This window comes from Bos taurus, chromosome 27, assembly GCF_002263795.3.
Source record: "Bos taurus isolate L1 Dominette 01449 registration number 42190680 breed Hereford chromosome 27, ARS-UCD2.0, whole genome shotgun sequence".
In the NCBI taxonomy this organism is placed as follows: Eukaryota; Metazoa; Chordata; class Mammalia; order Artiodactyla; family Bovidae; genus Bos; species Bos taurus.
Window position 1 is genome coordinate 14,869,287 of NC_037354.1, and position 13,291 is coordinate 14,882,577.

General features: G+C 48.7%; 1 protein-coding gene across 5 annotated transcripts in view; it reads right to left on the reverse strand.

The window, feature by feature from the left end:
* Positions 1-2,776: 2,776 nt before the first annotated feature.
* The window catches only part of IRF2 (interferon regulatory factor 2), an 83,663-nt gene continuing 73,148 nt past the window's right edge, over positions 2,777-13,291 (reverse strand). For all 5 annotated transcript variants that reach the window (NM_001205793.2, XM_059882174.1, XM_024986196.2 and 2 more), the window contains 2 exons: positions 5,507-5,553; positions 2,777-4,203 (listed from right to left, as the gene is read on the reverse strand). In NM_001205793.2, coding sequence (NP_001192722.1) covers positions 3,895-4,203; positions 5,507-5,553 — 356 coding nt within the window. In that variant the 3' untranslated portion in view covers positions 2,777-3,894. The remainder of the gene's footprint in view (positions 4,204-5,506; positions 5,554-13,291) is intronic.

The window sequence follows — 13,291 nt, forward strand, 5'->3', positions numbered from 1 at the left end:
TGGGGTTTGGATGGCCAGTAGATTTGTATTTCTTTTCTGTGTGTATTTCTTCTTCTCTATAAATACATTTAAATAGACTAAACACCTCCTTTGGCAGTTACTTCCATCAAAACATGGAAAAATGCTATGGCTGAGCATGGATTTATTTAGAAACTTGCAAAACGGTGTTCTGGAAGCCCTTTGCGGTTCAGGATGTGCTGGGTTCTTTCAACCTTCGGACTGGGCGGAAGTTCCTGCCACTGGATGCACAGGTCACAGCTGAACAGGCTCCTCATTATTAAGGGGATGACCCAGGTGCTGGAGCAGAGACTAAGACACTGAACCTGCCAGTTACACACACACACACACACAGATACACACAGACACACACACCCCAAGCCCATCACAAAAGCCTATCAACACACACACACACCAAGCCCATCACAAAAGCATATCCACACACACACACCAAGCCCATCATAAAACTGTATCAGTGCACACACACACACACACCAAGCCCATCAAAAAGGCATATCAACACACACACACACCAAGCCCACCATAAAACTGTATCAGTGCACACACACACACACACACACACCAAGCCCATCAAAAAGGCATATCAACACACACACACACCAAGCCCATCATAAAACTGTATCAGTGCACACACACACACACACACACACCAAGCCCATCAAAAAGGCATATCAACACACACACACACCAAGCCCACCATAAAACGTATCCACACACACACCCAAGCCCATCACAAAAGCTTATCAGCTCACACAGACACCAGCCAAAAGCAGCACTGTCCCCAGCACTTCCTGTAACAGACAATGAGGTCTGAGGCTGCGTCCCTGAGATGCCCCGTCTCGCTGATTTTTCTTCCTCAGGCCAACCCCAGGCACGGGGCTCCTTCCCCACACTCCTGGCAAGTGACACTGACGAACATGACAGAACACGCCCTTTCTCAGAAATAATTTAAACACCATTCTGGTTCTCCTGCCTTCTTGGCTATGCTCTGGGTGCGTGCTCAGCTGTCTCTGACTCTTTGTGACCTATGGATCACAGCCTGCCAGGTGCCTCTGCCCGTGGGGTTCTCCAGGCAAGAATACTGGAGTGGGTTTCCATGCCCTCCTCCAGGGGAATCCTCCCGACCCAGGCATCGAACCTGCATCTTCTTGGCCATGGATGGTTATCTTTAGGCCCCTCAGGTGCATTTCCAGTTCTCTGTCTTCTCTCACCTGGAGAGATGCTGCCTGTCCGGTCACAACCGAGTCGGCAGAAGCACACGGAGTGGCCTCTGGGCCCTGCAGAGCTGCTGAGAGGCCTGGAAGTGAGTTGGGGGGTTGGGGGGCTCCCTCTGTGTTTGGAAGAAAGAGGTCAAGAGGATCTCCCCTTTGATCTCCAGGTCACATGACCGAGAGCCGCCTTCCGCTATTGGTTAATTGATTCTAAAGCAGGGTGGCTGAGTAGAAGGATTTAGATCCAAGTTGCAAAGAACTGGACCTGTTTGTCCAGAACCTGGAAGAAGGTGAGGTCTTCAGTGAAGGGCACGGGGCCGAGGAAGACTGGCACCCCTCCTCCCTGCAGCTTCTCCTCTCGCCGAGATTGCAGAGGCTTTTCGTGAAGGGGAGGTAAACCCACTGCCACCGGGGTGCTCCTCATGGGAGCAGCCAACCGTCCAGCCTGGCATTTCAGCCACAGCACAGCAACCAGTAACATGCTTCAGTTCATTTTTTGTTCAGGGCTGGATAATTTTATGGCCACTAATTCTATCTGCAGCCACACACAGAGGGAGGTATAAAATTAGCCCTTTGTCCTTTCACTGAAGGAACCTTTTCAAACATTAACCCAGCAATCTCCTACACAAGCCTCAGAGGTAACAGGGAGGTGGGCTGAGGCTCCATAAGTTGATTTTACGGACACGGTGGAAGCTTGAGGGGTGAACTGGGTGGCTTCCCCGAGGTCACGGACTCGGTGGTGGAGTCTGGGATTCTGCAATTCACATTTCTCACTCGAAAAGATATGCCTTAAGTTCTGAGGGCAGGGCCTTGGGCTGAGGCCCCAGGTCTTAGAAAGAAGACCGAGCCAGGAGGAATGCAACAAATACCTCCTGTTACCAAAAATGTCTTATCCGTGAGCTCAGGATGTGACATAAATACAGAATTTTAATCATATATTTAAGAACAAGAAAAACACAGATGTGCATGGAATTTGCTAACAGTAGAGAGCAGTGGAAAGGGGGAAAAAGACTCCATCCATAATCACACCAGCCTCGGACGCTTACTACCTGTGAGGCTTTGCATAAAGGCATTTTCCTTTCCAGTCTCCATTTCTTCCCTGTGAAATGGAGATAAATCTCTATCCTGTGCACAACCTTGATGAGTGAAGAGGTGAAATTGTCATGTAAGACAGCACTCAGCACAGGATCCAGCTGCAGGCAAACACCCCGCAAAGGAAGGCATCCTCAGGGCTTCCTAGGTGGCTCAGACCGTAAAGAATCTGCCTGCAGTGCAGGATACCTATGTTCGATCCCTGGGTTGGGAAGAGCCCCTGGAGAAGCACACGGCAACCCACTCCAGTATTCTTGCCTGGAGAATCTCATGGACAGAGAAGCCTGGTGGGTTACAGTCCATGGGGTCACAAAGAGCCGGACATGACTGAATGATTAACACAAAAGAAAAGAAAGGGGGAAAGTTCCAGTCCGCCAGAAGAAATGATACACTGCCAGTCCTGTCCCATGACTGTCCTCTAAGGTACACACAGACAAAGCCAGGCGTGATGCCCATTAAAAATTTAACTATATATCATATTCATTTATTATCAATCCACAGGATAATTTGATTGCTACATGAGCTCATAAAAGCTTTTTCACCTTTACAAAATTAAAAAAAAAAATGTGCCACAAGGATGTAATAACTGCCGATAAACAAGAAAAGGAATCTTAAAATTATAAATTTGCTGTAGAAAAGATAAAAAACAATTATATTTTCTTTAGAATTTTACCTTGAATAAAATATTCCCCTGTATAAAAAATAAAAAAGCTTGCTCTGGTTAGAATTAGAGTATTTTTGTCTTCAAATCTGAGAATTTGCATAATCTTTCCATGATAGTTTTCCTTTGTACCGCGTGGCATTCAAGCATAGCAGATTAGAAAGATTTTCTCTTTTTTTTTTTGTTGTTGTTTTTTTTAAAGCAGTCTTTTAAAATGGGACATTGGTGGAGAAGTTCATTTCCTTCTTCTCCTCCTCAGGGATGTGGAACACGGCCTTTGAGGGGAGGAAGAGGAGGAAAGAAAATGAATGGGAGAGGAGGGGAGGGGATGAAGGGAAAGAGATGGGAGGGGAAGGAAGGGAGGAAGGGTCAGGGCTGGGAGGGGAGGAGGGAAGAAGGCTAGGGAAGGGGGGTGCTGATGTGCTGTGAAACAGAGCAGGATCACAAGAAGGTCTATCTGTAAGTGCTTTTAAGATAAGGTGCAGAAGCAGACTGCAACGTCGCTAGTACTGCCCTATGTACATATTCACAAGAATAAAAAATTCCAGCTAGTTCACATTTTCTTCCTCCGTGTGGAGGCATCCATTCCACCATGCTGGCCTTGACCACAGGCAACGCAGCACCTCACTGCCCGTATATGGGTTGGTCCTATGACGTCCTTGAACTTGAGGGAGCAGCCCTGGGAGATCCAGCAGGCTCTAGAGATAACGCGTCTACCAAGAAGCTGGAGTCCTGAGTTAAAAAGAAGCTCCAGTACTGGAGTTGGACACAGCAATCAATGTTCTATTTTGTCAAGGCTTTTTCCCTTAAGATTCGTCTACAACAGATGTCAGAGAGAAAAATAAAATACAAACAAACGATAAACACAAAGCCAAGAAATCCCGACAACCACCAGGGGAAGTCGCAGGCTTATTAGTAGCTCTTGACGCGGGCCTGGGTGATGTCTGACGTCTTCTTGATGACGCTGGCCCGGGTCTCCCGGTCTGGGCGGCTGCTGCTGGGCGTGGGGCTCATGGGGGCGGTGATGGGGAGGTCGGGGAACGGGGGCCAGGAGCTGTTGTAAGGCACCGGGCAGCTCTCCTCTTTGATGGTGACCTGGAGGTCGGGCTTGTTGGACGTGACAAAGGTGGCCATGCTGGGCAGTAGGTACGTGTTCCGCGGCCCCATGTTGCTGAGGTACTGTTTGCCTTCAACGCTCCTCTTCCGCCAGTGTGGCCGACCCTTGCAAAGAAAAGAATGATGACAGGTATTTCCTCTGCCCTTTCTCCAGTGGCTTTTTAAAACACGGCCCCTTCTCCCCACGTGTTAAGTATCTGAATTTAAGAGGCATGGAATAAACAAGAAGCTGAGTGACTCCACATCCTTGAACTGAGATCCATCCCCAGCCACACATGCCCCCAAAACACAGTTTCTCTCCCCCGCAACCTTTTATTTTTAATCATCAATGCCCGTCGCCCACCTCCCAGAAATCTAGCCGAGACTATTCTATGAAGGCAGGAAAATGAGGCAGCAGCTTGGTTTCTGGTTCCCCTCTAACGCCAGCTGCCTGGCCTGATTGTTAGGAAGCTCTGGGCCAGGATGGCTGGTGCGAGAGGGCGGCCAGGTCTTCATGATGGCCCCACCGGATCCCTGAGTCCAGCTGAGTTTTTCAGAAGAAGGCAAGTGAGGTGCTCAATAACACAGGGAATGCCCCTGGATCTCTTTCAAATGAGTGCAGTTCAGAGCTCCAGCATGCTGCCAACAGCTGGCTTCAAGCTGTGGGCGCCATTCAGGGAAGGAGCTAGAATTCTGACCTTGAAGAAACAGGGTCCAAATGTGTAAGCACCTGCGCCTGCTGTCTTTTCAGAATTCCCAGGCTATCCTTGGAAGCAGTTCGCACCCTGGGAAATCGCTATATCAAACAACCGCTAGACAGTCTGTCTGTCTGTAACTGACTCAAACACAGACACAAGGCAGGCTTCACAGGAATGCCTTCGCTCACCATCAGAGCCATTGGCTGGCATTGTCAGAGCCCAGCCAGAGGAAGGAGAACAGGAGGGGGACTCAGAATCCGACTGAATACACACCTGGCCAGTGGGCATGGATCGCGGGTGGCAGGGACTCTAGGGACCTGGAGAGCTGCTCCGGCTTAAAGCGCTTCCTGACATTGACCTCTCATCACTGCCCGGAGCCACCTGGACTTTCTATTTCTGCCCAAGAAGTAGGATGTTTATGGCCCTACGAACATCAGCGTTTCCTGGCTTTTTCCTGCCGCCACAGCCTGCTTTCTTACTGAGACATCTCTCACTCTCTGCCCTCCCGTTCATTTCCCCAAAGCCTCGTTTTGTAAGTTGAAATACAAAAGCACTGTCAATTTTTACGTTATGTATATTTCACCACCACCACCAAGAAAAGAAAAAAAAAGCCGCAACTGAAACTCATGATCAAAAGAAAAGAACCTCCACTAGCCACGCGGAAACCACCGTGCTGGTTGGGAAGGCTCTGTCCCAGCGCCTGCTGGCGCCAGCGGCCCCGCCATGCTTACCTCCGCGCTCTCTTCGTCACTGGGCACGCTATCCGTAGTTTCACTTTCTGTTCACAGAGAGAAAAACACAGGCCTATCATTCCTGCAGCTCAAACTGTTTGGAGGCTCAGGCAGTGTTTTAAAATACATATATATCAGAAACTTTTTCTTCCAAAGAAGTGGGTCACTAAACTCAAAACCTCCGTCTCCTTTGCTCAGGTCAAACGCGTGTGCCTGGGAGGTGTTGGGGTAGAATTGGAGTTCTCTAGTTCTGTCCCTTCGGAGAAAAGGTTGAAGGTGGAGGGGTGGCTCATTTTCCCAGGGCCAGGCTACGTTTATTCATGGTCTCTGCTTCCCGGGGTGGGATGTTGGGCCCCTGGGTGCCCGTCTGCCCCCCTGGTCCTCTGCCAGCTTCTGCCTCCGTGTCAGGCCCTTTCCTTGCGGCTGCTCCATCCAGGCCCCACACCATCCGCAGCAGCTGGTTCATTTAAATCCCAGCCCAGTCTCCCCAGGTCCCTCCTTTCCAGCCCAGTCTCCTCCCAGCCCCTCAGTGCTGATATCCTGGAAGGATAAAGGGGTTTATCTTCCCCCTGGCTTGCTGTGGATGCACAGATTCTAGGGGGGTTCCTGTGAGCCTCAGCTGCCGTGTTTACCTCCTCGTGGGGTTCCCTCCTCCGGAGGGCAGGCGGGGCTGTGACTTGCTCTGAAACCAACGGAACAGGGCGGAGGCGACAGGCTGTATGCGATCACATTACATAAGCCTGAAACCCCATCTAATGAGGCGACAACCTCCCCGGCTGGCCTTGAGGGGGCAGGCCGCCACGGCAGGGAGGCACCCGGACAGACAACCGAGGGGCTGCTTCCAGCCAACAGCCAGCAAGAAGCTGAGGCCCTCAGGCTGACAACCTGCCAGGAACTACATTCCACCCCGCGCTGTGTGAGCCTGGAAGCAGACCCTCCCAGATCCCATCCTGAGATGCGACAGCCGCCCCGGCCCAGAACTGGACAGCGGGTTTCTGCAGAGAATGCCCGGAGCCGAAGACCCGAGCCAAGTCATGCCTGCTCTCCTGACCCTCAGCAACTGTGGGATGATAAAGTGTGTTGTGTTCAGGGACTAAGTTTGTAGTTGTACGCGGCAACAGACGACAAACTCAGTCACCACCCTGATTCAGCCTTCCGGCTGTGAGAGACAGAGCAAGTGACTTGACTTCACAGAGGCACAGTTGGGAATAGAAGCACCTTCCAAAGAGGATGCTGTGCTCAGTCCGGGGCCCGGCACACAGCCCACATCCAGTAAATGCTGGAGCGCCTTTGTCCTGAGCTCACTAGCCTCCTTCAACACTGGATCTGTACCACATACTAGGGGAACAGGATCAGGCAACAACCAGAGGTGACATCACCTGTGCACAGAATACAAGATGTTTTTTTTCAAGTAATTTACCAGTGTTCTTTAAAAAAAAAAATTATTTATTTATTTTTGGCTGGGCTGGGTCTTCATTGCTGTGCAGACTTTTCTCTAGTTGCAGGGAGCAGGGGCTACTCCACAGTTGCGGTGCGTGGGCTTCTCATTGCAGTGGCTTCTCTCGTTGCAGAGCACGCGCTCCAGATGTACAGACTTCTGTAGTTGCAATTCCTGGGCTCTAGAGCACAGGCTCAGTAGCTGTGGTGCACAGGCTTAGTCGCTCTGAGGCATGTGGGATCTACCTGGACCAGGGATCAAACCTGAGTTTCCTGCATCGGCAGGTATTAATATATTCTTCACCACTGAGTTACCAGGGAATCCCCAAAATTTCAAGTAAAAATAATTTTAAAAAAATTTTTAAGCAAACTACTTTTGATTTTTAAGTAAAAAAAATTTTAAGTGTTTCAAATACTAAATTGATGGCGTGCAGTTTTTCAGGGTTCACAACATCGAGAAATGAACGCACAGAAGGGAGAACTTCCAAAATACAGGGACACTTAGAGGTCACCCTCGGGGTCACTCACTTTACAGACAAGGCCTGAAGGGAAGCCATATTAGTGAATGTTTATGGGGTTAGTCAGAGAAGGCGATGGCAACCCACTCCAGTACTCTTGCCTGGAAAATCCCATGGACGGAGGAGCCTAGTAGGCTGCAGTCCATGGGGTCGCTAAGAGTCGGACATGACTGAGCGACTTCACTTTCACTTTTCACTTTCCTGCATTGGAGAAGGAAATGGCAACCCACTCCAGTGTTCTTGCCTGGAGAATCCCAGGGACAGGGGAGCCTGGTGGGCTGCCATCTAAGGGGTCGCACAGAGTTGGACACGACTGAAGTGACTTAGCAGCAGCAGCAGCAGTACAGGGTTAGTGAGCCGTGGGCCAGCACTTTGCCTGCAGGTCTTATTCAGTCTCTCAAGGACCCTAAGTCAGGAAGCAGGTCCTGTCACCCCACCCCACCTTCATTGGGCAGAAGATGTTGTGTGTTCTCGTGGCTTCTACCCTTTCCACTTCAAACCTACAGAGGCCCTGGCCTCCAGCCTCCAACCTTGCTGGTGGCATGGCTATGACCAGGTAGCCCCCCAGCCCAGACAGAGCCCTTCCGACCACACAGAGCACCAGTCCTAGACCAGCCCCTCCACGAACTAAAGGCTAGGGAACAAATGGACAAACTGAGGCACAGAATCATTCTTCAAACAAGGAAGCTGAAAGTGATGACACAGGGCCCATCCTGGGGCCTCTCAGCACCGTTCTCGGTCACTGTACTTCAGTGACTTCACCCAGGCCTGAGCCACTGCAGACGGCTGACCACCCGCAGCCAGAAAACCGGCCCGTCCAGCAGAGGTAGCAGACGCCCGGGAAGCCCTGACCCTCTTTATTGGGGCAAACCAGCAACGCCAGGCACAAGAGACCCTTCCCCACCAAAACACATTATTGTAAAAACAACAGCAAGGGAAAGCACCCCTCCTGGCTTAATCTTCCAGCTAGCCCAGGACTCCTAAGAGGAGACAGAAATCAGTGGCTGCCACTCCCAAGAAGAAAGCAGAACAGAGATGTTGAGAAACCAACTCAAGTGTGATGGTCTGAGTCAGTGCAGGGAGGGAAGACAGACCAGCCTTCTGATGCCCGGGCTCCGGGCACTGAGGCTCTCCTGCAGCTCCGACCTCCCACGAAACTTCAAGATCCCCATTCCGTTTTGAGCATTAGCTTCGTAGGGCTCCAAAGTCGAGTCGAGGTTTCTCTTCCTTTCCTGTAGGTCCAGCCCCTCCAATTCCTCCTAATCACCCTATAGAAATACTTCGTCTTCTGTTCCTCTCCCCTTCAAATAAACACAGGATGCCACCAGGCTTGTTGGAAATGGGCAAAAACCAGCAGGGAATTGAGTCACCAACGTGGGAGGGGCTTGGGATGCAGTCTCTGGGAAGACTCTGTGCTGGGACCTGGCATGACCATAAATGGGATCAGAATGTTATCCACCTTTAAGTACAACTTCAGGGAAACTGCTGGAGACAAGAGGAGATACACATGCTCCGAACTTCTGTTTTCAGCTGACATAAGTGTCTGCGGAAGAACATCATTTCTAAAGGAAGGTCAATTCCCTCTGAAGCAGTTTTGAAGAATCTCCATATTAGCAAACTGAGATTTCTATTTATTTTCTTAAAGCATTTTCTTGGATGCTCCGCACGGCATGTGGGATCCTAGTTCCCGGACGAAGGATCGAACCCCTGCCCCTTGCATTGGAAGCGTGCAGTCTTAACCACTGGCCCATCAGGAAGTTCCTGATTTTTCTAGTTTTTAGTATTTAAAAGAACGGCCTCGAGTGCCTTCAGCTTAGGAGCAAAGGATGCTTGAAGCCCCAGCCTGAGGATATCAAACCCTTCTCTCTAGAAGAACAGCGGTAATTACAGTGACTCCTGGGTCACTGGCTCAAAGTGCTTTGTTGGGGGCCACGCATACCTATTTTCCTGTTTTCTTGGGTTTTACTTCACCACCAGTATTTTCACAGAACTTACAAGTTCACAGCAGCTGCTGCTTCCAGATCAATGTTGTTACTGACACATCAATATGAGTTGTTTTATTTTTCCTTTTCATTAGTTTCAGTTTGGGTTCTGATTTGCTTTGAGTAAAATGGAATTAAAAAAAAATGGGGAGTTGCCTCTTAAGCACAGTCTGAGTAAGTTGTAGTGTTTACAGAGTAATAGCAGGTACCTAAGCAGTTTGATTGATCTTTCTGGTCTCTGTTTTCCCAGAAGCACCCGGAGTGGGTTTGGGTGCTCCCTCCAGGACCTGCAGTTTTACAATGACGCTAGTCTTAGGCTCACTCTCCACGTAGCCCAGTTTCTTTCTTTCTTTTTTTTTTTAGCTCTATTTTTTTTGGCTGTGTGGCCTGACACGCAGGATCTTTGTTCCCTGACCAGGGATCTAACCCATGCCCCCTGCAGTGGAAGCACGGAGTCTTAACCACTGGACTGCCAGGGGAGTCCCCTTAGCCCAGTTTTTATTGTCAGACCATCTTAGGAACATGATTTGGAAGGAGACAACACGTCTTCCGTCACAGCCCTTTTGCACAATGACATCTTGGTACATTTTCTGGAAGACTTGTTCAACAAGTTTTATTAATAAGATTGACAAGGATTCTTTTCCCTCGATCACTTCCTCCATGACTGTTACTACAAGTCTCAATGAAAAGGTTCAAATCAGAGCCCTCTTTAAAATTATATATATATATTTATTTCTGTATTTGGCTGCATCAGGTCTTAGCTGTGGCGTGTGGGATCCTTTGTTACGGGATGCAGGCTTCTCTCCAGTTGCAGCACACAGGCTTAGCTGCTCCACAGCATGTGGAATCTGAGTTCCCCGACCAGGGATCAAACCTGCATCCCATGCATTAGAAGGCCGATTCTTAACCACTGGACCACCAGGGAAGTCTTTCAAACCAGAGTCCTCTTAAAGCACTCTTATTTTTGCTGCACCCAACAAAACACAAGCCTGCTCCGGTTTCCTGAAGGACCCAAAGTCTTTTCTGCTAGTGGCTGGTCTCCCTTCTCTCAGTTATTACAAATCAGTCTTTTGTCTTCTGCCTTCTTCTCCATCCTCTCATCCAGCCTTCCCCCCAGTACTACTGTGATTTCTCTTATTAAGCCACCAACAACATAATAAATAATCCCTATTCACACACCGGAATCTTTAAAAATAAAAAGGACTCTTCTCTAGAGTTTCCCAGGGTTGGGCTTTGGGACATCCCTTCCCAGAATAAAGTTTCATGAATCCAACTAGAATTTCATGTTGTCTTCTAATAACATAATGCAAGTGTGTGTGCTCAGTAGTTAAGTCATGTTCGACTCTTTAGTGACTCCATGGACTGCAGTCCATCAGGGTTCCTCTGTCCATGGGATTTCCCAGGCAAGAATACTGACATGGGTTGCCATTTCCTCCTCCAGGGGCTCTTCCCAATCCACCGGTTGAACCCATGTCTCCTGAACTACAGGCAGATTACTTACCACTGAGCCACCAGGGAAGCCCACAGGGCAAGTACCTCCACTCAAAGAAACTGTCCCTTTTCTTGCTCAACATCATATTTAGACCACGGAGAAGACCGAGTTGCAACAATGAATGTGGTTTTTGTAATACTACTGGGATTCTATTTCAATGATCAGTAGGGAGGAAAAAAATAGCAAACAACTGCCTCCAAATACCAGTTTCCTAAATGAATGAAAGTGGTTAGAGAAGGCTGAAATTCACTTGAATAGTTCAAACAAAGGGACCCTGTCATGAAAAACAGGCAAACAGCCTATTTTTTTTGTGGAGACCATCAAGTTTAAAAAGGAATACAACCAAGAAGCTGTCTTTCCTAGCAGCAAGCTATGGAATTCCTGACTGAAAGATTTTAGCTACCCATGGTCAGTAACAGATAAGTTTCTGCTGTGTCCTGGGTTCTAGAAAAGTGGTAGTGATGACTTATCTTGGCTCTATCCAATAAGCCTCCCCGCAAAGGGTTCTGGAGAATTCAGACAATGAAAACAATGGAAAAAAATAAAGGCCAGGCTGAAACACCAGGCTCCGAGCAAACCCCTGCTGCCTGCCAGCCTGGCACTAAAATCCTTCTTTTCACATCTTGCAAATGTCCTGAAAAGGGTAATGACATTTTCATTTCTCTCTGCATGAATCAGCTGTTCTTGGGATTCTTCTGCAAAGGCAAAATGCTACTGCTGGCAGAACAGCAAGAAGAGGCCCTTCCAGAATCCCCAAGAACACTTCAGAAAACTCTTACTCAACAGATAAATAGAAAAGTTGATTCTAAAGCACTAACCCCTTTAAAAACAAAACAAACAAAAAAAAAACGATGTAATAATGCCTGCAATGCATGACACAGAGCAGCCACACATTTGCAGCCATGGTCAGGGAAACAAAAGCAAAGTGGCTGAGTGTTTCAGGTTTCAGTTATCTCCACTGTAGAATCAGGGCATAAGCATTTGGCTCTGCCTCCTTTGCTTGGCCCTTGAGATCCTGGCATGTGGACTGCTCTGAATGGCAGAGCCCCACGAGTTCCTGCAGGGCAGCATCGCAGTGCAAGGGCTAAGAACAGCATCAGCCACGCGTGGGTCCCACTGTGCTATAGATTGTCCATCTCTGGACACACCGCTTCACCCCAGCAGCCTTAGATACTTCATTTTTAAAGACATAATAATGACAGTACCCAGGGCTATTCTCCTGACAATTAAATAAGCCAGTCAACATCCAGCACTTAGCATAGTTTCCAGGGCACAACACACACGCAGCAAACAGTATCGTCATAGTTCCTATTACAGGGAATGGTACACACAGGAGTTCAAAAGATGTTTCATGAATAAATAACTGATGACAAGCTTAGCCTGTTTGGCAGATTATAGGCCTCTTGTAGCCAAGGTTGCTTCTCACTTTCCTTTTATGTTTGCAGCACAAAAGAAAGTCAGGACCTTGAGGACATTCTGCAAAGTGAAATAAGCCAGTCACAAATGAACCAATACTGTATAACTGCACTTATATGAGGTACATAGAGTAGCCAAATGCAGAGAGACAGAAAGTACAAGGGGGACTGCCAAGGGGCTGGGGGGAGGCGGATGGGGAGTTACTGTATATCGGGCACGAAGTTTCAGTTTTGCAAAGTGAAAGAGCTCTAGAGATGGACGGGGTGCTCCTTGCACAACATGGTTAAGGCACTGAATGCCGCTGAAATAGCTGAAGCGGGGGGACCTCCCTGGCAGCCCAGCGGTTAAGACTTCTCACTTCCACAGCAGAGGGCATGGGTTCATCCCTGTTCGAGGAACCAAGATCCCACATGGCACACATCATGGCCCCCAAAAAATAGTAACGAAAAGGCTAAAGTGGTAAATGTTATACTACAGATATTTTACCACAATCGAAAAAAAATTAAGTTGACATGGAAGCAAGTTGGGGTTCAGGAAACAGAAGGTTAATTTAGGGGCTGCTAATGTACAAACGATGTATCACATGAATCCACCTAATTCTGAAGCCGACTCTGTGCCAGTCACTGGGGTGGTGCCCAGACTGAAGGACACGCTACTTGGCAGCACATAAAGAGCACTGGGAAGAACTCCTGACCTGAGCGACTGGGGTTACCCATCAGAGGACATCCACTTTTTACCTGTAATAACCCTGACTTAGACCTTACATTTCATAATTATAACTGAGTCCCAAAAAGTCAAGTGGAGATCGTCAGAAGGAGGGTAAGACGTAATGTTGGTGGAGGAAGGGAACCACCACTTTATCCTCTAAGGATGGGAAAGCCCGCTGAATCTGGTCCTAACGCTCTGACATCGGGGCCAATTTCTGCCAGTCTGGGGACAT